Source organism: Rhea americana, unplaced genomic scaffold (assembly GCF_003343005.1).
Source record: "Rhea americana isolate MKP2758 unplaced genomic scaffold, rheAme1 scaffold_11, whole genome shotgun sequence".
Taxonomy (NCBI): Eukaryota; Metazoa; Chordata; class Aves; order Rheiformes; family Rheidae; genus Rhea; species Rhea americana.
In genome coordinates, this window is record NW_028185150.1 from 4070103 (window position 1) to 4094161 (window position 24059).

Genomic DNA, 24059 nt, shown 5'->3' on the forward strand with positions numbered 1-24059 from the left:
CTCTTGCTGTATAATTTGGTTCTGGATTAAGCTCTGTCCTCACACTGAGACACTGAGGACAGAAAACTGCCAAAAGCAGGATGCTGGGCAAGATGCGCTTCAAAGGGCGTCAAGAAATCCCAGTAATGCCAGGTTGGTGCAGCTGGTTGTGTGCACTTGCTACTTGCTAGATCAGAAAATAATTTTCACTGAAACGCACTGACAGGGACTGTTGTCACCTCCTGTTACCTGAGGTGTGTCTGACTTCCTAGGAGCTCTCACATATTTTTGCCAAATATAAGTTCTTTTATAAAGCTCTAAAGGTGATGTCTTTAATTTCTCCCTTTTTGCGATGGCAAGCTGTAGTTTTTATGGCTTTTCATAGAATAGAATCGGAAGGGACCTCTGGAGATCATCTAGTCCAACCCCCCTGCTCAAGCAGGGTCACCTAGAGCATGTTAGACAGGGTTGCATCCAGGCGGGCCTTGAAGATCTCCAGAGAAGGAGACTCCACAACCTCTTTGGGCAACCTGGTCCAGTGCTCCATCACTCTCACAATGAAGAAATTCCCCCTCATGTTCAGGCAGAACTTCCAGAACATTGCCTCTTGTCTTGTCACATGGGACAACTGAAAAGAGTTTGTCCCCGTCCCCTTGACACCCTCCCTYCAGGTACKTGTACACATTGATAAGATCCTCCCTCAGTCTTCTCTTCCCCAGGCTGAAGAGGCCCAGCTCTCGCAGCCGTTCCTCATRGGGCAGGTGCTCCAGCCCTCKGATCATCTTCGTAGCCCTCTGCTGGACTCTCTCCAGTAGTTCCATGTCTCTCTTGTACTGGGGAGCCCAGAACTGGACACAGCAATGTTTTCTATAGAAGGGGCTGAAAGTGTTAATGGGTATTGGGATTTTCTACATGGCTAGTCGGAGCCCTGATGTTCTTGTGGGTCTTCCTGCATTTATAATCTAAAATATGGCTTTCAGGACTAGTGGAAGGTCAGGGTCAGTAACCTATGTAGTCTCATCCAATCCTACGTCCTTTGCTCTCTTTGAGTAGCAGAAGAATGATGAACATGGTGCAAGATAGGCAGAGGATAAAAAGAGAAACCAGGTCACTGGGCAGAACCACATCCCCTGGAGTCCTTCCACCCCATCTCTGCCAAAAATTGAGGAAACAAACTTGTGACATAATTTCTAAACCTCCCCATCCCTTTAGAGTGAGATGGCCTAAAGGAAACCCATTAATAGTCCCAGGCTTTGGATAGATCCACACGTGCTTTGTACAAGCAGAGGCAAACAGTCCTTATTTCCTCCACTCTTCCTTGCACTGTTGCGTAAAGGCAAGTTATACAATAGCTAAACAGAGATTGCACAATTTAGCTCCATAAATCTAAATCAGAAACAGAGCCTCTGTGTTGCACTGGACAGACATAAAAAAAGTGGAACGGTGAATTCTGGTCCTAATGAAGTTAATGGCAAAGCTCTTGCTTACTGCAGTGAGATCACAATTTCATTCAAAATCTTGGCTCAAGTCTGCAGCTGTCTGACCAGGATGTATATTTAAAGCATATCTCTGTTAAGTTTTTCTGAGTACTGGGATGAGTTGATCTTCCTTTTATTTTTTTAGCTCTTTGCTTATGAAGAAACATAGAAAAGTACTTTAAGGGCAGATACTGAGTAAGCACTTGCAAACTTGAATTGTAAGCCTGAAAAGGGTCTGAAATAGTACCTTTGAGTGCAGAAACAAATATTAGTGAATGAGTTGTCTCCATGCTTCAATGTCAATACTTCAAGCTACTGAAAGCTGCAGATGAGTCACATTATTTGGGTGTAAGATGGGAAACCCCCAATTCTTGAGTTCAATAGATGTCAGAAAAAGAAAAGCCGCTAATGAACTTGAAACCTAAGCTCTGCAAGCAAATAAGTATATGAAAAGATCCACTGCTCTACAAGGACTGTGGTGAAGCAGTGTCAGCGGAGCTGCTTGGCACACAGAACAAACCACTTGCCAGTTCCTTTAGTTTGGCCTGAGGTGGACAGCAGCTCTGGGTAAGAAAAYCCAGTGCAATTTCTTCATGTCCTGAGGCTCATCTGGTCTGACTTTTGAAAACTACTGCTGTTTCCTTAAATGTTAGCAGGTCTTTCCCCTCCCCTAAGATTCCTGTCTAATGAAGAAGAAGGGAAAAAAGAAGCGAAGAAAGAGCAGAAAGCTTGTGCAGCCAGGACCACACATTACATATTCTGAACCCAAAGGTTATTTCTCTCTCACTCTTCCCTGAAGCACCTCTTAACAACTGAGCTGATTCAGTGTAGAATGTCATTAACAATCTAACAGTGAATAAAGACTGGGGATGATCCTTATTTTACAGAAACAAGCTACAAATAATCATCTTGGACAAATTAAACATCCTGACAGGACAGCAGTACATCAGCAAACTAGTTCCAGTGTATTAATAAATAAAACTATCACACCATTTATTTCAGACCATTTTGGAGCTGTATAAATCCTTGCAATGAACATGCTGTCAAGGTTGGGGAAGAATTGCTTCCATGTATGTGATCAAACCTGAATAGTCAGAAAGACCTACCCTGCTCTAAACAATTAGGTACGGTAGGTCAGAGCTATCCCAGCATCGTTGCTAACAGTTTCATTACTCTGGCTTACCATGGACATAATTCTCCAGGCAAGCAGCTGGTAAGTTATCACAGCCTTGACTGTTTTGTGACCAGCTTCTGACCAACTCACTTAGGGCTCAAGGAGGGCATGGCAAAATCTCATAGGCTTGACTATAGTTTCCAGCTTTCATCAGCGTGGAGGATGGTTGCAGGGCAGGCTGCAAGGCTCTGTCCCAACTCTGCACCAGCCAAAAGCCTATTGGAGCCTGCTGGAGAAATGATCCTTCCTGGTTTTATCACTGTGTGGAAAAAGTGACTGACCAAATTTAAGTTTCAAATCCCTGTATCATACTGCTAACTACCTCATCTCACCATCAGTTTGGATGGAGACATGCTACTTTGCACCATCATTCACCCGCTTGGACACCGGTCTACCTATTTCACTTTTTATCCACATTTTTCTTTTACTAACACCTCTCCACTTTCCCTTCATACCGTGTTCATTCCCTGTCTCACATCTATTATTCACAGTACCTTTTCTTCTCTATATCTCTCCTCCTTTCTTACTCCCTCGACCCCACTCAACCTCCTTTGGCCTCTGAATGAGAAAAGACAAAGTGACAAAGAGGGAGAGAAGAAGAAAGGCAATGATGGATGTGGAAACAGATATAAATGTTGAAGAGAGGGAATCAGAGTGGACACATGAGAAAAGCAGTGCATCAGTTGAATGAGGGGTTTTGAGAGGTACCCAAGAAATGCACCAGCTTACCCAGAATATCCTCTGGTGAATCCCTGCTTTTTCCAGGTCACAGCTCAGGCATGACAAAACCTTGGCCTTGTTCTGAACTCCCACTTTGGTTTTTGCTTTGCTCATGTGCTTATATGCAAGACTCAAACATTAAACCAAGAGGAACATGTGCAGATGAGATAATAGTAGTACATGCTTGTGCCAGGTCTCAGTTTTCCCTAGAAAGCCCATAGGATTAGCCAGCTTCCATCCTCCTTTGGGTTTAGTTTCTCTGTAGCAAGGAGTAACTCTTTTTTTTTTTCAAAAAAGTACAAAGCAAAGCATTCATCATTTCAAAATGCCTTTGACTGTCAAGACCTTTGCAAACATTCACTATTAAGCATTCAATCTTAAGTGTAATGATAGACATGGCAAAAAAATCTAGCCCTACTGAAATACAGAACAGATACATGCCTCCAGTCCCAGCAGGTATTACTCATCCTTCAGATGCAAAATCAAGAAACCTTAGATCTTGGTGCTCACTGATATCMTCTCAAACACAAATATTGCCAGTGATTACTGATTACTATTACAAATATAGCCAGTTATACTATTTTGCAAGTACTGAAATGAAGTCATACCTGTTTTACGTTGATCAGATAGCTTGAAGTGCCAAATTTCCAAAATAACAAAATATAAAGGAATCTAGTTTGTACTACTAAATATTACGTTTGCTTGTTGATCAAAAAGGCAAAGAACAAAGGAAAATGCTACTTCTCAGCTGTTATGAGAAACAACACTCTAAGACAATTCTTGTACCTTGCTTCCTCTGCCCTATCCAGCCTCCACSAGACAGAACAGCAATCTCTTTTCAGGCATCCAACAAACACTGGTGCAGAAATGACACTGTCCTTGTTATGGACACAGCAGCCCCACTAAGGTAGGTAAGGAAGAGACCTTTATTTTATCCACAAGGAATTGTGATGTGGGAGACATACAGATAATATGCTTAGCAATGCTGAGTAGCTCATGTTATGGGATACAGCTCTAGCATTTACAAAATAACACTTGGCCATGGATTGCCTTTCACAAAAGCCTGATAGTCCAGCTCCACTCATGAAGCTATGTTTGTTGTAATAAACACAAATGCGGTCAACTGCATGACTCGCCACGTAGTACAAAGCCAACATTAGCAGCAGTATCAGTGAACACACTCATACTTACTGTAGTGATGCTAGAAGCCTTTGACAAACTTCACAGATTGTTTTATGACAACTGAGCTCAGCAAAAAAGGCCTGGGCCAGGCTATGAACATGCACCAYGGGTTGTCCTTACCCACCACTGAGTTACAGCTCTCACCAGAGTGACATGAAACAACTGTTCAATCATAAACAGTACGACTAAAGAACTGGCTTAAGGCAGGAAATACTTGCTGTCAACTTTTAATGTGCTGAACATATAACCATTTCTGCATTAGTGCCTTCCTAAATAGCTGTTTAGTCCAGTGCTTACAACTATGCAAGCAAACCGAAACATACAATTCATGAAAGTTACAACTTCCATTTGTCTTAGAAATGCAGAAGATCATATTTTAGCAACTCCTGAGTGTTGGGACAAATGTGATCATCCAATTTTCATTTTTATCTGCTTCCTCCTCATGAAGGCCAAGCAAGTATGCTGAATTTTTGACCACGGGAAAGGACTTTTCAATGATTTATTAGATAATAACACCAACATATATAAACAACAGGACATGCCAATCTTATTAATTATCTCCCAATTTACCAAAATTTTGTAACTCAAAACCAGCTGCTCCATATGCTGCCCTCTAAATCACCTGACAGACAGATGGTCCGGTATAAAAGTAGTATCAGTCAGATCAATGTGGTGAGATGACTGAACAATATCTCAGTTATTACTGATTACAGCAGTTCACTTACCCTATAGTAGTCAGTGCTGTACACATCTCTAGACATCCCAAAATCTCCAATCTTCACCAGCAGGTTCTCACCAACCAGGCAATTCCGGGTAGCAAGATCCCGATGCACAAAGTGCTGTGATGCCAGGTAAACCATACCAGCAGCAATCTGCTGGGCAATGTGGAGCATCTGGGATTGGGTCAGCTCAGCTGGACGGTTGCCTTCTGCCATCAGTACTGCATCTGGTCCATGTGCCCTACATCAAAATGCAAGCTGATGAAGTGACAGACCACTTGTAAGCCAAAGATATGAAAGGCATGTGTGGGCCTAAAACCACACAAGTGACTCAAGTGTAATGGCAAAAAGAAATGTAAATTCATTGGTGAAATGGGAGAGCTTCTCTTAGCTTCTTTCCTCTTGTTTTGTTCCATGGTGAAAAAGGCAGAAGGTTTGAAGAGCATTACATAATGGACAATATATTGTTCATGGAAATAAGCAGATGAAAGGTTTATAACAATACCTCTCAGTCCTAAACCACTACCTTTCTCCTGCTCTGCTCCAGCAATCTTTTCTGGGGAAAGACTTGCATATGTAGCTGACTGATATGTGATGGAAGCCTAAGACTGATACTCTGCCATGCAGTGGTATGCATAGCACTACTCTTCCCATACAGGAATGACYAGCTTCCCCTTGATTTCCACAGGGGTCATTGAGCATTTCTATCTTTTCTTCAAGAAGAAAGAACTAACTTCCTTCTCAGATGCAATCTGAGGGGAAAAAGGCAGCAATTTTAGGTTTATATTTTCAATTTCCTGTCATAGTATAGAATAGGAAAACGTTTTTGCTGATTTCACCAGTGAAGGCATGCTCCATCCAGTAATTATCAACAATGGAAAAAGGAGTCTAGCCTGAACAACTAAACAGCTTCAGAAATAGGGGTTTTTCAAGATCTAGCAAGCTCCTAAGATGCACTGATCATCTGACTCATGAGAAACTCCTACAGCGGCTGGGGCAAAGAAAGCACCTTTGCATTTGTAAACGCTAATAAAGCTCTACAACTCTCATGCGTCACCAACCCTAACACTACTTGCTCTGATACACATGACACATCTTAGTACCTTGAAGATACAGATATCAATATCTAGTCAATAGAGGTGAAGTGTAGCCTTCATCTATCCCTGAGTTAGGGCACAGGAATTTGTWAAAAAGTTGCAAATTAATAAAAACCTATGAGATCAAATCTGACACTATCTGTTAGAAATATGATATTAAAATTGTCCTGGGGAAGAACTTCATGAGCAAAGTTTCAGATGAGAGAAAGGAACACAGGAGAATTTGCAGTGTTGCTGGGACTGTACTGGTACCAGGCAAAGAAGCTAACTGCAGTTGTTCTGCCATGCAGCACAAGCAGCYATTCAGCTGATGGTGGTAGGGAGGAAAGAAGGATATGAAATCCCCAAGCACAACACCAAGACAAATTTCTAAGCAATGAAAAGCACTGTAGCTCTTCACTGCACTGATATTTTTTAGCAATCTTTCTCAAACGTGAAGCTCTGAATCTATTAAATTAGACCTCTTCATCTCTTACTAGCTTCCTTGACGAGATGGTCCATATCTAATGAAACTTTTGGATAATTTTTAACACTCCATCCACCTTGCTTGTCTTCTTGCTGCCAGCTCAGCACTGTCAGTAGTCACCAACAGAACTTCCTTTGGATTCACATCAGTCTCCATTAGCCTCCAAGAGTAGGGCCAGTGTAAYTTTGGGGCTGTAGTCCTGTATCTGAAGCAGCCGTTGGCTGCACACAGTCAGCAAAGGCTCCTTTGGGTTAAATTTCAGATATGTTTTTCCCTAACAGCCTTTGGTGGCGCTGCAGGGTAAGAAATACAAGCTTTTCCAGCCTGCTTACAGCTAACCTCTGATCTGCAGCACAAGCTGCAGCAAATGTGAGAGGAATGACAAATCGGAGCTTAGGTTTAACAGCTTGTCCCAGCATAATCATTTTACGTTCTAAAGACAAGGGATGATTAATAATTAAAACAAAAAGAAAACTTAACATAGGAAATATACTGTCTGCTAAACTACCTTTCTCTACAGCAATTCAAAATCAGAGTTAGGAGGTAAGAAAAGGCTAATCACAAAAAATCAACGAATAAGTATTTCTCATGAGGACTGCAAATCAGCTGCAAATCTAGGCTGCTCTAATGCAGGTTCAGCACTCTGAAAAAGCAGTGGATGGACATCTTTGGAAAGCATACTCTGCATCCACAGCAGAGGTCCAAGCAGGCAAATGCAAAATGCCTCAAGATTTCTCTGACAACACACTTAAACCCTCTGCCAGAGAAACAATCAGTCTGGGGAAAGTACTGTTTGCTCTGAATCCCCGGCTCAGCCCTTGGTCTCCCTGCCAACCCTGCCAGTAAAGGAGGAGGCTAGCTGATGTCATTTGCTTTTACGATGTGGCTATTTGTTCACTGGGGATTAGAAGGATATCAAACTCMTTTCACAAATGCTATCAAAAACTCGTAAATGGTGACACTACCAGTCACTAGCAATTTCACTCAGAAWCAGAATCTGAACCCATTTAAAGGGACATCAGTTTGATTGTGTCAGTGGCATGCATTACACATATCTTTCTAAGATGGAGGTGGCCACTACCTCCAGGTAGCAGAAGGAATCTCAGTACACTGAAATGCTTTTGTGATACCCTTTGAYGAAACAACATAGAAGACCTTGAAAGAATAGTCCATTATGCAAATGGTTTTTATGTAGGAGCAAAAGCTATTTCTTAACTGCTTATTTGTATGTCAACGATTGCAGACTACYATAAATGGCACATACACAAAGCCACTGGACATAACTTGCTGGTTCATAAGTTACCTATTACTGCGAACATTAGGTATCACCTATTTATTTATGATTGCTTCACTACCAAATTTCAATTTCAGATGGGCATTGCTGAATAGCTTCAGAAAATAAAGCTCCAATCCAGCACCCATGCTGTAGCAATTTCCATTGTACTGAAGCTTCCAAGCCTAACAGTTTTGTTGCTGCAGATTTATGGTACTCTTTCCAAAACATTGAGAGGAGGGAAGAGAAAAGGGGTTAGATTTCCAAAAGCTTTTAGACACCTACAGACAGAGATAGGTGTTGAGTGGGATCTTCCCAAGTGCTAGGAGAAAGGAGGCAAGAGAGCGATTCCTACTGCAAGCTTTATAACTAAACATCTCAGAACATACTGAAATATACTGAAAACACTATTCTTTTGTTGAAGACACAAGGATTAACTTAGTCATTCTTCCAAAAAGGTTAGGAAACAATGAGCCCAACAACACAGTAAATGAGATGTACCAGCACTGTGTTGCACAGATTTTCATTCCTAAGTGCCTGTGTTTTCATTAGCAGTAAATAATGTGGCATTAAGTACCAGCAACGCCCACCTTCTCTGCCCACTTCTGCCTCTTCAGCACAAGGCACACAGGTGGATTTACCTGAGGAATTTGTTCAGATCTCCATGCTTCATATACTCAAAGACCATGATGAGCGGATCACCTTCGACGCAGACGCCGTAGAACTTGACGATGTGCTCGTGCTGCAGGTTCGTCAGCAGCTCTGCCTCACGGTGGAAGTCCTTCCGGGCATTGTCACTGGCATCCTTCAGCGTCTGGCGGAGGAAAGGGAGATGTAAGGAAGAGGAGATGTTTGCAGAAGGTAATGAACATGCGGGAAGGCACTGTAAGGGTGAGATAAGGACACTCTACTGTGAAAAGGATGGAGAAAGTACATTCTTAATAACTGCTTTAGAAATGCAGATGTGGTGTATAAGTGCAATTAAATAGTGTTGGTACAATTTTTGTTCCCCTGCCACATGTCATCCCATAAAACTGTTTTTATTGTAAGAGGATGCATGAATACTCAGGACCTTACTGTGCCAAGTGTTTTTCAAACAGAACAAAGAAACTAACCTTATTCAAAGTGCATACTAGTACACGGCTGGCCCATATCCTTTAGCATTTAACTCAGGCAAAACCCCGGTATCCTGTTGGTATTCCCCTCTGTTTCAAATTCTTTAAAGTAAAGCTTTGTTTGCTTAAAATGCTTAGTAGTAATGTAAGTGCATTTGTTTTGTGTTATTAAAGTTGTCACTGAYGTGGGCCCCTATTACGTGCTATGCATAAGGAAGATTTATACAAGGTTCATCCCTGGACCAGAACTTGCAACCTGAGACTGTAGCCAGAGACTTTTTGGGAATTCAGTGAAATTACTTACATGCCTAAGATGAAGCATATGTAAAAGTTAGTGGAGAACAAATCCTAAATTGATGAACACAGAGGAAGCAGATGCAGAACAGAACTGGGAAGGGGAGGGGATTCAATTTTTTCACATTTATACAGCTTTAAAATCTTGCATATTTTCATTTATAGGAAAAATATTAACATTGGGTCACATAGGAGGCTTACATGTYGTTTAATGAAATGATGCTAGTTAGATCACCACAGAGGCAGTTTAAGATCTCTCCATAAAAACTTTGCTTCATAAGCAAGGAATTCTTTCACGCACCAGAAAACCAAATGTTGACACCAATTAAAATAAGGAAAAATCATAATTAACAGTATACTACTGCTATGCCCTACTTGCATAAGGTACACAGGTTGCACTGTATTAATTCAAATAATATTTTTAAAACAGTAAGAGAGTAATAGCAGGYTACCTGTCCTTACAAATTATTCACAGAAACAGAAGACTAGACACTGCGCTCTAACTACAGCTCAACTCAGTGTGAAAGAAAATGAAACATAAAAGTAGTGGCTTTGCTTTAACTAAATATGTTTCTTCCTGGTCATCTAGTTACTCTATTTTCTGTCCTGAATTCCTAAGGTGAGCATAGGACCAATGATGTCTAAGAGAGGAGACACAGAAAAGCTGATACTGTGCAATGGTTCGACTAGGAAAGCCCATTTTTGGCTGTAACAAAATCATGGCTTGTCCAAGGTTCTCCCTGAACACAAACAATTCTATCTGCTTTTCTAGTATTATATGTGTGCATGTGTGAATGAGTGACTAGAAGATGACTTTTAGAGAAAACACTTCTTTTAGGGAAAAGCAGGGCAGACTGAACAGCTACCTACCCCACTGAGAAATTTTTTCCCGGTGGATTGTGGGCTCTACAGATGCAACAGAAATCTGTCACATCAAAAACACCCATTCCCTAAGGGGCATATTATGACCCTTGTGTGTCTTCTGGCCTAGCGCCTTTCTTCCACCAGTTCTACAAATAATGATGCAATAAGGAGTTTGGCTGCTTTAAAAGCTATGGCGTATGAGCACACAGAGCTGAAGTGGATATCAAATCAGCTCCCCAGTTCTGGTGTTCATGTAGTAACATCCAAAATGGGTGAGGGCTAAATTGGAAAACCTCTACCACCTCTTCAAGGCTTTAGGATGATGCTTTAACATGATACAGGCAGTGATCCACAGTCCAATCTACAGTATATAATGGAATCACTGGGAACAATTCTGCTATCACTTGAGTTTCCTCTGGTGGGTTCAAGGATAAAGTAATTTGACCATAAGTCTTCTCAGTAACAGAATTAAACCAATTTAAATAATAATAATAATAATAATAGCAACCTGGAGAAAAAAATAATCAACATGAAGAATCATAGGTCCATACTCTTTCTGACATGCTCTTTCCCTAGAAAGTCAGTAAAAACACTGATAGCTTTGCCCTGTGAGGATGGCATACTGTGTATTTGAGAAAGCGCTTTTTATCCCACAGAAACAGCAAAATTATCATATGACAGAGCAGTTGCCATGGCAATTACACATTTTCTGTCAAAAAGCAAAATGCAGAAAGGTTTAAAACCTCRGAGAACCCAGACAGGGTTCCTTCCAAGGGGTGAGTGGAATTTCTGTTGCCCAACACTGCCAAGCCCCCTTTTCATWATTTCATGCAGCACGGAACAGATGCAACGCATGAAAGAGCTGACACAGTCAGGCAAGGAGGAGACTGGAAAGAGATAAAATTAATAAGCACACGGAATTTACATAGAAATGACACTGAGCAGTGCATTTAGCTTGTTCTCAGTGCAAGGGAAAATAAAACCAAAAGAGCACAAGACAGAGACAAAGACATATTCATTATTATTATCATTACTGACAAGTAAGCCAAAGCTCTGCATACAAAGCACTCTCACCAGTTGATGTAATTTTTGCCTGAGCAGGAGTTGAGGTACACCTTCATGTACTTTCCAGCCACCTGGCCTTCTTGGCCAGCAGCTAAGGAAGAGGGACATCATCTTTTGGGAACAGAGAGATGCTCTGGCTGTTGCAGAAGCTTTGTATCTGCTGAGTTCAGTCTTGTCACAGATAAAACTACCAGCCCACACTTGTTCTCCTTCAGTAGGTCTTTGCCCAGGTAGCTACTGAGAAACTGGTCTCTGCAGACCTGTGCACCACAGGGAGCACAGAATCTCAATCYACCACTACTACACTGTAGAGCTGCACCTGTGAGTACATCACAGAACAACAGCAGGATCTGGCTTTCACTGACTTCAATATGTCTTGGTAATGAAATACTCAGGATACTTTACCTTTACACTGTTTCAGACTTTCACTGTGAAATCCTTACAACTGCTCCCCATCACAGTACAACAGCTAAGCACTATATTTATTGCAGAAATGAAGTTTGGTTTTGACACATATCTGAACTAAGAATATCTGAAGTGTTGGAAACCTTTAGTTTCCTCTGCAGGTGTCGTGGAAATGTTTTTCACCTAATGCAGGCAGCACTCTCCTATGAGCACTACTCCAGAGCAGCAGACAACCTCCTCTCCCAACACCAGGAGAGCAAGAGGCAGCTGCTAACCTTTACCTTGGAGATCTTCCTCACCTCCAACTCCGATAAGGTTAAATGAATAAAAGAATACATAGAGGGAACAAAGCCTGTGACAAAATAGTACTGATCCAAGCCTGAAGAACTCGGTGCAGCATGGCAAAATGGCCTCCAAGAAAATGATGACTATCCCTTCATCCCTTCATCCACCYTCCTTCTCTAAAACTTCCTACAAGAAATGGTATATTAATTTGACTGAAAATTCACCCAGGAGGAGTATAATGCCCATGGACCACTTAACCTTCAGTTAAGCTCTGTGTGCACAGGTTTTGACCCACAGAAAGAGTTTTTGCTTACTTAATGATCCTCAGAAAATGCTGATGGTCAAAACTAGTTTAAACTGAGACATCCAAGAAGATTGTTCTTCTTCTCTTCCAAAGGGCAAAAGTGCAAAGTTGGGGGTTGTTCATGCTAAGCCTGATTTTTTCTCTTTCCAGTTTTTTTCTGGAACCCTTTCAGCTCCTTACTAGTTTGCAACAGCAAACATCAGTATTTAGGATACTGTGGAACTAAAAAGGAACAGGATGTATTTAGAGTCAGATTAACTTGCTTCTGTGAGATTCAATAGCAGGGTTTTTAGCATGCTCGCACAATGCTGCAACAGTTGCCCAGCAACTGGCAGGCAAATATCTAACAGTACCACCAGTGAATGAAAAGAAGTTCTGACAAATCTCACATAGGTGAGATGCTTCCCCCAGGCCAGTCAGCTTGGTTTCTTTGCTGCCTAAAACCTTCTAATACTGCCTTACTTATCACCAAATATATATTTGTAATGGGCTCACTGAAGCCCTTTCACAGGGACACTCTTATTTTGGTTACACTCAGAAAGGTGAAGCTCTCTAMATCTTTTGCTTTCCTTTGTGAGAACCTATCCTCAGCTGGACTGCTCCTCTAGGACCAAAAATCTTCAGGTCTTTGCTGGGCCAACTCCTGTGCCCAACAGAGGGATTGGGACAGTCCTCTGACCAACTCTTGGCATGCTTGTGAAGTCCCATCCTCTATTAGTGGGAGTACTGCCCTCAAATTTAAGCAGAGCATAGCTATGATCTGTGGTTCATACTGTGGTCAAAGAGAAAGGCTGGGAAGTGTCAGATGATTAACCACTTGGCTGTATAGGAATTAGTTCAATGGTCTACCTAGCCAAAAAATTATTCTGACAGGGACCAGAGTCAGCTCTTCAAGAGCTGATGCAAGGCACCTAAAAGGAGCATAACCTGTCCACAAAGATTTGCCTTCCTACTCGTCCTTCAATAATTATCTGCAAGACACTTATTAAGAATGGATCTGTGAAAATTCTARTAATAATACTGGTCCAGAAAACTGATAGATTTATCATCTAAACCAATGGAGACATCTCTGCCTTTAAACACCAAATGCTATTCATTGTGAATTACAGTGAGAAAGAACAGCAGAGAGAGAGTGCGGGTATAGCATTTAACAGCAGCTGAAGTGCTAGTGTGAAGACTTTTCAAAGTGAGCAAGAGAATGGAAAAGCTTTTATTTTGCTCTGAAGCAGTTCCCTGAAGTGATAGAAGTCAGGAAATTTTCACTCTAGCCTCACCAAAATACAATAGAAAACTCATTCAGTACTAGTTTTGTCATCTCCTATTTCTTGTTTTCTCCTGTTTATCATTTATCCTTCAGCAAAACAGGCCTTTTTTGACTAACAATTACATACATAAATTCTTCATTTAGCTGGCAATAGATTAGATTTTAGACACACAAATATGAATCACATGTATTTTACTGCCTTAGATGGGTTTTTACTCATTGTATTTTAGATAGACTGCAAAAGATTTTGTTCCTTTGTAACACAGTTTCCCCCTTTTCCAAACCAAAATCATCTCTCATTTTATAATCCTCAGCAAGACCAAATATTATGTTCTCTTAACACTCCTTCAGCCTTGTAAACCCTTCCACATGTATCAGAGGAGTTACATGGGGCTACAGACTAGGCAAACACAATCATTTACAAATAAAACAGCATTAATTGCAGCCATGAATTAATAATGGAAACCCTAGACTCTTTTACCTTCACTGCCACCAAGATCTTGTCCTGCTCGGGACAGAGGTTATAGCATTCAGCCAGAAAGACTTTCCCAAAGGCTCCTTCTCCCAGTTCTCTTTTAAGAACGATATTGTGGCGCTTGATGTGCTGAACGACTGCGAACAGAACACAAAACGGAGGTCAGAAGCAAACGGCAAGGCCGTGACGGGACAAGGTCCATGCTGGCGGTCGCCGGGAGACAGGCTGGCCTGCCCATGCTATGCGTGTCATGGAAAGATTCAACGTGCATGCCTCATCTATTAGCACTTTGACCAAAAAAAGAAACGTGTTAATATATTCACATTCAGAGTGTAGTGCATTTTCTACATAAGAAAACATGGAATTTAAAGTCACCCAGGAAGAAGCTATTTATCATCATCCTTGGACGACAGCTGTGGAGTGTACATAACAGTGAATGCGGCTTTTTTTTTTTTTTTTTTTTTTTTTTTCCATGAAGGCAAAAATTCAGAAAACAAAACAAATCTTTCTCATATCACTTCTATTTTTATTTCTCTAACAATAGCTGAACACTCTCATTCAAAGCCAAAAATGTTTGGAAGGAATAAAGTCTTAAAATTAACCTAAGCCAAGAAAATAAAATATGCCCTCTTTTAATTAAATCCAACTTACTTTCTGGTACTCTTATACATGTCATAACATCCTTATGTTTTAAACTGCTGGTTCCTCTCTCTGTGCTATACTATAGCTACTATAAGACAAAAAAGTCCTTCTCACAAACATGATTTACAGCATTGCTCTGAAGTAAAAGACATAGACAAAGGTTTTAGTCAGTATAGTGGACACGGCCTTAGCTGAATTGTGGCCCAGAAGCAATTGGTATGGATGTTACAGTCCTTCAGCATTTTTGTTCGTCTCTTTTTATGTTTTCCTTTCAGTGCAAATTTCCACTAGAAGATTTAGTATTTTAAAATACTGAACAAAATTTTGCAGGATATAGCATCAATTTACAATGTTCTAGTGACATAAGGCAGCTGCAAGGTCAATTTAACTGGCCAGCTGAACAAGGTTTATAGCTTGTGTTGCTGAAATTGTACAAAACAGCCAGTGTCTGCTGACGAACTTGACCTAAGTGTATTTAGCAGCTTTTGCAAATACTAAAATTCAGCCCTGTCCAGACAGAGCTCATTTGCAACTTAATTGCTAAATCCAGTGAAGCAAATAATGCTGCACAGACATCAAGTGGCTTCTGCAAAGGCAAGAATCTCACCTCAGCAGCACATCTGGTAGAACCAGTGCTGAACCCACATGGAGGGAGAACCGAGAGCTGGGATATATTCAGATGTTRACCAGTCTCTGGCTCTGTGCCTGGCCATATCTTCCAAATTTGGCATACCTTTGCTTAGAAACTACCTTATCATCATTACTAAAGGATGTATAAAGCAGTGCTATTAAGAGTAGCTAGGRGAAATGACACAGTCTCTCCATTACCAGCAGCATCACCTGGAGAAAGGGATGATGGTTGAGGAAAGGAAAATAYGTATGTTCCACACTACAAGTCTAAGAAGGTGCAACTGCAGCACACTGCTTAGGAGTTTATATAATAATATCATATGTGCCTGTGATGTGAACCTGATGCTGTATACCCTGCATGTGGCTGATACGTATCTTCAAGTCTTCTCGATCCCAATATTCCCACTATTCATCCCAAYACTGTTCTGCTCCAGCAGCACATTAGCAACAGCCAGAATGGGTGTGATCGCACTCACTCCGCACAACAGTCAGCCCCTCAGAAAGCACAGTAAGGAAAAGCAGCCTTGTAGCATGTGCCAGGCCATGAAAACCTGCTCCTGCCTTTGCTGTGGCAGCAGGGTGAGGTAATGATGAAAACAGTGCTCCTGCTTCATCCTCGTATGACAGGTCTCTCACTAAAACTGGGAGGCCACACTCTCAAATAATAGCCAAGTACACATTAAATCACAAAGTACCAACATTTTTCATTCTCATCAAATGCTAGTCTAGCACAAAATTAAGTTTTATTGCAATGATATTTTTATGTATGTGTATGTGTGTATACATGTGTATATACAGACACACACACACTTTTGGCAAGTTACTCAAATGCTGAGCAGCTCCCCTACAGTCAGYATGAATATGCTCATTATTTTACTTTCCTTCTCTGTATTTTGTTTTCAAACAAAGCATAAAATATTGTTAGCAAAGGAAACAGACCCTGAACAAAAATACTCCTTTTTCTCACAGATGCATATTAAGTAGCTTACCTCACACCTACTAATATCGATAACAAAACAAATATCAAGACTGAGTTACTGTCCTGGAGTGTAACAAATACCCTGTATGTGTGTCTCAGATACACGAAGAGGATCTGGAATAATTTTATCTACTTTCCTTACCCACTCCGGGCCTGCGGTTCACAGCATTTGCCCCATTGTGCAGGATCAGGCAGAAATTGCTCTACTTTCCTTCAGTTTTTCTAGTTGTTCATGTCTCAACTCATAGGAGATAACCGAGCAAACAGTCCCTGACACTAACAGAGGTCTTCAATTACAGCTGAAGATGCAAGGACTTCTTTTTTTTTTTTTTTTAATGAAAGTCATTCAAAATTCTTTGGTTGATTTCAGTGTTACAAACGTTTTCCTATGCTTGCTTGAGAAAGATGAGGTGATTTGACAGACTGTGATTATATCCGGTTGTTTGGAGGGAACCCAGTTATGGCCATACCAGGACACAGGAGTGGAAGGAGATGGAGACTTCAGTCAATTTTGCTCGGGAGAGGCAGGAGCCCTTTCCACCCAAGCGCTGGTGGTCCTTCATGCCTCTGTGCTACCAGCACGGCAGGCAGAAGCACGGGATGAGGAAGGAGCTGAGCTCCAAGCCACACAACCTAGCCCAGATTATTGTGCAGCTCACAGATGGTCTGTATGCTTAAAAGCCACGATGGTCTGTGCTTTAAAAACACTTACCTAATACACGAGCTTTTTTTTTTTTTTTTTCCCCAACATCAGGCCATGCCTTTGACCAGCTGTCCTCGTTAGAGAAGAGTCTGAAAGCACCAGGTCCTGCTTTGCTCTTGCTCCTACTCAGCCAAAGCTCTCCTTCAGTCCTACCTCTTTGGGGATTATTTGCCTTCCTGCTACTTCCCCAGTATCACTACAGCACTGTCTCACTTCCTTACCTAGAGAGGGGAGAGGTTCAGATCCACAATACAATTGTCATTGTTGTAAAATGTCAATAAAACCAGTTAACTTGCATAAACGGAGAGCGTCGCTGAAATACTGACCTACTGGGCTCAGCAGCAAAACTCCACTTCAGTAAAGGACAGGTTTCGTTTTGTTCTCTTTAACTCCACCAGAGAGCTGGTGATAAACACAATCACCTCTTAAATTTTGTTTGAGTCCTCTCTGTATTTAGCACAGAACAGCACTCATGTTTGCTCTAGTAGTAAAGGGACTTTATTGTCAGGTTCCTGGAGGACTTCACAAACAATGGAGGGTAAAAATAAATAAGAAACATCAAATACTTCTGTATAGTACACTTGCAGCTGCTGGTGAATGCTCTTATGTAAACCAAGCATTTGAATAAACAACCTGTCCCTTACCAAATCATCAAATGCAAAACACAGCAAGCCGCAGAAGAGATCTGCACAGAATATGCTTACAGCTCATCAGGCTCTATCCATTGCTGTTACCTTTCTATGCTGAACTGAATTACTAAATAAATAAAAAATAACAGTAAACGGGACGAGGTGCCCATAGATTTAGTAAAAAAAAATGTAAGTAAATCAAACACACATGACGTGACAGAAATATGAGCTAAGGAAAATATTCATTTAGCACACACAGGACTCCACCATAATGATACCGTCTTCAGTGGAGGGAGATTCCAGCAAAAGATACACTGAAAAATTCAAGTCACAATCTGCTTTCAGTTAATATCAGGATAAAGTCAATTATTTCTGTTGAAGTCCAAGAGATTATCCTGGATTTACGTTGAATTAACAAAGCAGAATTTGCCTGGTGGTATAGTTATATTACCAAAGAAGAGCTCTCATGACCATCTCAGAGGCAAAAATACACAAATGTTCAAAGGGTGGTTACGTATCTTTCTCTTTTTGGCTCAAAATGGTAGTTGCCTTTGAGTTGCCATTTAAGCTTTTAAAAATCATGTCATTACTGGTTTAAAAGATCTTATTTGATTACTGCAACAAATATGTAAGCGTTTAGATGAGTTGAAACACTGAAGAGAAAAATGAAACATAAAATACGAAGTGAAAATGAGCAAAAAAAGCAAGGATAAATGCTGAAAAGAGGCTAGGGAATCAAGTAATATTGATGAAAACTCTGCCCATAAAAACAGGGGGCTCCTGTGGTTATCTGTAGGGAATGGCTGATAAGAGAAAAGGGCTCTTTTCTCCTCTCGAAGTCCCACAGACCTCCCACCAACAGAGCTGGCCTACTTCTAGGTATTTCATTCACTACCACGCAGCATGTCACATTTTAAATGATGCACCAAGGCGCGAACTTGCTCGCACTCCCCAAGTAACCTACCTTTGACAGCAAGGCTGAATGGAGAGGATCACACCACCTTCAAAACAGGCAGCCTGGGAACACCTCACCGTATTGAACTCACTCGGTAGCATGTGACCGGCTTCTGCCATGCAGAGCTGGACATTCAGCAGCATAAAGTATTAAAATGCTTTTGTGCTTAATTGAAATGCAGCACAAAAATGTGCTTGATCGAATTGCACTGTGAAATGCATTGATAAAGTCAAAATGATTTTCCTTGAAAAATAGGTCTGAGCATTTTACCACCACATATGACCATCATTTAATCTGACCTTATGCACAGCTTGGAGTACAGTATTGAGTGAAATGACTTGTGTTTGGCAGGAGAATGCCTCCAGAAACAGCTTGTGGCAGTCTTGATTTGAAAGTTTGAGCTATTCTCTTTAATTTTCTATTAAATAGAAAATTTAATTATTTTCTTTGATAATATGAAAAAGTGCATAGTTTTCCTTCTTTCCTTCCCCCTCCCCCCCCCATCTTGCCTGGATTTCACCTCCTTCCACTGTTTTTTAAGAGACCTTATCTCTAGCTTAAATACCCTTTTAAGATCTGGCATTTTTTTTCACTTTGAAGGAATTAATAAATATAATCAAGACTCTTGCTTGTCTTGGTAAAGCAGAGGGATAGAAGCTTCTTCCTGGCAGGGATTTTCTCCAGTTTGCCAGTCATGTTTATGGCTCTTGTCTGGACAAATTTTCAACATCTTTTAAAGAATATGGTTTTCACAAGTGGAAGCCAAACTCTTGTGTCACTCTCCATAAGGCTGTGATACAGAGATAAAATCAGCTCCCTACTTCTCCGCACATCCAAAAATCACACTAGTCTTTTCAAAACTAGATTTGCTACAAAGCATAAAAAYTATGCAGTTATGTGATGTGTTTGTCTCATCTGGAATAGCTCGCCCATCTACAGTATCACAAATGCTAGACATTTAAGTTGTGTCCCCATACAAGTTATGAAAATAGCAGAACAGAGAGCGGAGCTCTCCTGACAGAGAGGCTGCTGCTTATCCCTTACAGTATTCATTACTTCTTACTCTATTTTACGTAGTGTTATGCAGTAACAAATTCCCAGGCAAGACAAGTGCTCAGCTGTAGGTGCAAAGAAACACACAGTATGTCTTCATATATACAGTCCACACTTCACGTAACTCACATCTCTTCAAAAGGATGCATATAAGTCCACAAAAGACCTGCACCTCAGGTAATGTACTCAAAATCATAGGATATTGGAAATTGAACATGGAGGATCTACAGAAGAGATACCATGTCAGAGAGACATGCAGGTAAGCCCCATCACATTACCTGCACAAGTACGGTTTCTGAATCACTTTGTAGTGTTCTGTCCTATTTTTACTTTTTTTGTTTTTGTTTTAATAAAAAATGAAAACACAGTTGTCCCTGAATGGCCATCATGACTGCCTGGTATTTCATAATCATCGGACCACAAAGGGGTCTTCGGGAGACGTCTGATGAATAAGTTCAAAAGCTTTTGTGGGCCTTGGTCTTCCTGGAAGAAGAACTGGACACACTTAGGGAAGCAAACCTGCACACATTCACAAGAATGGCATATTTCCCAGGGATTTTCACACTATCAGGAACAACATCTGAAGATAAACCTCATAAATCTGTTGTTGCAGCTTAACCTTTCAGCTGCTTCACTTACTACTTAACTCCTCCCGGGGCCTGTAGTTGAAACCTCAAACTTCATTGCCTTGACTGAGAATTAGGCTTTCCTTCACGCCACAGTGCTGCAGCTCCTGGGAAGATGCCTGGATGATAGCCTTTCACTCCTCCCCATGGGAGCACCACAGCTCCTGTCCGCTGTGAACTCACTCKTAGGTACTAGAGACACATCTCTCTGGCTGAGACTTAATGTTTGCTGTCTTTTGGGTTTTTATATTTGATTTCTGATAAGGCATTTTATCCTGCTTCTTTCATACAGTGAACTATTTGGCTAGGATCTTTCAGTTTGATTACAGACATTGCCATGCTTTGTTAGATCCTTATAATCAACCAAGAACTACTTAATAATAGATTATAACAAAAACATTATAATTGTTTTAAATGCAGGAGCCTTACAAGCTAAATCCACTCTTCATGAAAATAAGAACAGTGAAGTCGATGGTTTTTGTAGGCATGAATTTGACCTTTTATCTGGTAAATAAGAGGTATGCAAGGCCCTCAAAGCCTTAACAACCTGAAATTATTTTTAATTTCAATGATAAATATATATTAAATACAGGTTTGATCTAGTATGTGCTAAAACTATGGCATATAACAGAGTAACTAAAAGCCATATTTGGCTTACTGTGTTCAGAATAAATAGTAGGTATTATTCAGTATGTTTTTTTTTCTCTTTGCTGCTTACAGACTACCGACAGCTTTCAGCATGGTATGGAAAATCAGCTCTAAGCAGAAAACTGCAGCATTTTTGACCACCTTTAGCTTTCACAGATGTGTATACTGTTAATTTGTAACTGTGAATTTCAATGTACTTCTTCCAGAAGATTACTGACTGTAAAAATTCAAGGCTATTGTGCATGAGTTTCTGCATAAAACATCTGCTGGTATTATTTTATTGTGGCAAATCTGGTCCCTCTTCCATGTTTAAGTTAGATGAAGACAATGATCTCACCACTACCACCCTTCTCTTATCTCAGACCAGGAAATCCTTTCCTTCAGCCCGATACTAATCTTTAGGGATCTTCTGTGTGGCAGAAACAGAAGGAGTCAACAAAAGATGGGGAAGTGCCATGTAGCATATTTCATACAATAGACATTTACAGGAGAGAAGGGCTAATAAACATGCTGTCTGCAAAGAATTAACTCTTCTCTCCCTTTGTTTCCATAAACCAGCACAGACTTRAAAGCATCCCAGGATCCTAGGTGAAGAAGCAGGGCTTGACAGAAGCATGATACATTCAGGGACTGAGCCATACTCAAGCCTGGCCTAAATGGGTATAAAGGTGAAATTCAAAGAAAATTGCCCCATTTCTGACGTAGCTTTCTATGCTTTCTTTTTTCTCTTCTCATTTTGAAGGGAAAAGGAAATTATTTTGTACCTCTACATGAGGGAGGACAGAAGGCTTTTATTTTTGACCCTTCAAGGGGATTTCCAAAGGAAATGTAAAAGCTAAATGGACTTTTGATCTCTGTGAAGGAGTAAAGCGTGTATTTAGCTTACAGTCCAAAAATCTATCCTTGTATATAAGGTTAAGCATATATTTAATTTTCATCTTTTGATGAACTATTGCAGTAAAAATAGCATAGCATCTGATCCTGCCACATTGGATGCCCTGTTTGCACTCTTGCTGCTGATTGCGCATGGAAAGAAATGAAACGGAAATAACAGAAAAAATATCACAAGAGCATGATAGAATCCAATCTCTTAGGCAGTAATTATTTACGCTTCTCCTTTTACCTCCCCTTACCCTTTTTGTTCTGCTGCCGAGCACCTTTTACAGTTTTAATTGACTGCACTACATTGCACAGCTTTCCACTAGGAAAGCTGAATCTTATTCAGGCCCGCATTTTGTTTACCTTGAGCTTATCCAGGTAAACTCCTCTTCCAGTCCAGGATTCATTTCTCCCTTTTACTGGATTTTGCTGTACATGGAAGACACAGATAAAGAGCAGGGACACTTTGAAACAAGAGGCTGGGTTCTCCTGGAAGAAGAGTCACAATGGACTCCTGAAGATATCAGGCATGGGAAATCAACAGAAGAGGACACCTTCCTTATCCTTTGATCAGACACCTTTATTATTTCCTGAGAAACAAAATCATCAGGAAAGAGAGAAAACTCTTTACTCCTATACACTGAAGAGACCCTCTCTTTGCCCACTTTCTCCATAATGAGATGAGTTAGCAGAAGGAGTTAGCACTGACTGTTAAACTGTCAGCAAATCCCATGAGAAGGAAGAGATAAGTAGAACTAAAGTAAAGGGTAGCAGGGACCTCTTACAGAAGTTCTATCCTCCTTGCAGTTCTGCATCATCCCATTTCCTATTTTGATTTTCTTTCATTGACAGCTGGCACAGGGCACATCACCTACAGAAGCTTATGTGCCCCCAAAGGCAGCTGTGACTGGCAGCAAATGCATGCAAGGTACACCCAGAAAACTAGTCTTTACCGCTGGGCTGGGCCAGTTACCTCCAGTACAACCACAAAGCAGTTAAGAGATTACAACACTAATAGTTTCACACAAAAGCACAGGATCTTGCCCTAAAGTTCTTGTTTATAGGTCATCCAAATGAAGTTACRGAGGGGTCTGCAAGACTAAATGTGCTGAGCAATTTATGGAATCAGGTCCTCAACAACTGCAAAGAAAAGATCACTTTGCTTCTGTGTTAYTGCATGTGCACTGGCAAAGGTCCTTCGCCATTTCCTTATGAATGATGTACATGCTTAATTTTTCAAGCTGAAAAGATCCACCTGTGGTAGATCACACATCACCTCCTCTGCTGACCTGACTGTTCACTTCTGTATCCAATGAAGCACTAAGACTGTAAAGTGTGAGTCAGTTGCATGATAACAGTGCAATCATCCTGTGTGAGAAGGCATGAGGTGGCTACAGACTAGGTGACCTCTCGTCACTTTTCAGGGTCTGAAAACTTTCCCAAATCCTGGGGATAGGCAGGGATGAGATTGTGGCATACCTCTTACATTAAGCTTTGCTTAAATAAACAGTGGTGCTCCTGCTTAGAACTACTCTGTAAATTATCCTGAACTATAACCCTGCAGGATTTGAAACACTTTAAAGCCTCTTTCAATAGCAGCGAGATAGGTAAGTGTTGTTACCGTCCTGAGAGAAAACCCAACCTGCTCCACAAATAAAGTGAGAGGAGAAAAACTGCAGCTTGACACTGGGAACAGCAGGACACTCCCAAACCATTTCCCTCGCGAAAACGCAGGCAGCACCATGCTCTGCTTGCCCTGCACTGCAGACAGTCCAGCACCAGCCAGCCAGTCAGCACGGACCCCGTCTGTCCAGCCTGCGAGCTGAGCACCATCAGTCAGGGGATGTAAAGCAGAAGCAGAGAGTGCCTCCGTTCCACCGCAGCCACCAGAAAAGCAGACCATGATGTTGAGGCTGCTGCTCTACAACATTCCCTTCAGACAGCTGTTTRAAAAAGGGCTTTGTAAATTCTCACTGACACGTAGTAATCCCCTCCCACTCATCAGTAAAACTTTATTTTAGAGAAAGAGAACAAACACATATGCATGAACCAGAAGTCAACTATACGATACATCAGTGGCTAATGAAAAGCAAAGGCTGCGCTCCTTTAGGGTAATGACAGCTTCCTACAGGGTCCAGCGTGATAATGAACTGTTG

General features: G+C 41.1%; 1 protein-coding gene across 2 annotated transcripts in view; it reads right to left on the bottom strand.

Annotated features, from left to right (window-relative positions):
- Positions 1 to 24059, bottom strand: part of NTRK2 (neurotrophic receptor tyrosine kinase 2) — a 200038-nt gene that overhangs the window by 39765 nt on the left and 136214 nt on the right. For both annotated transcript variants that reach the window (XM_085313165.1, XM_085313173.1), the window contains 3 exons: positions 14166 to 14296; positions 8730 to 8902; positions 5259 to 5493 (listed from right to left, as the gene is read on the bottom strand). In XM_085313165.1, coding sequence (XP_085169291.1) covers positions 5259 to 5493; positions 8730 to 8902; positions 14166 to 14296 — 539 coding nt within the window. The remainder of the gene's footprint in view (positions 1 to 5258; positions 5494 to 8729; positions 8903 to 14165; positions 14297 to 24059) is intronic.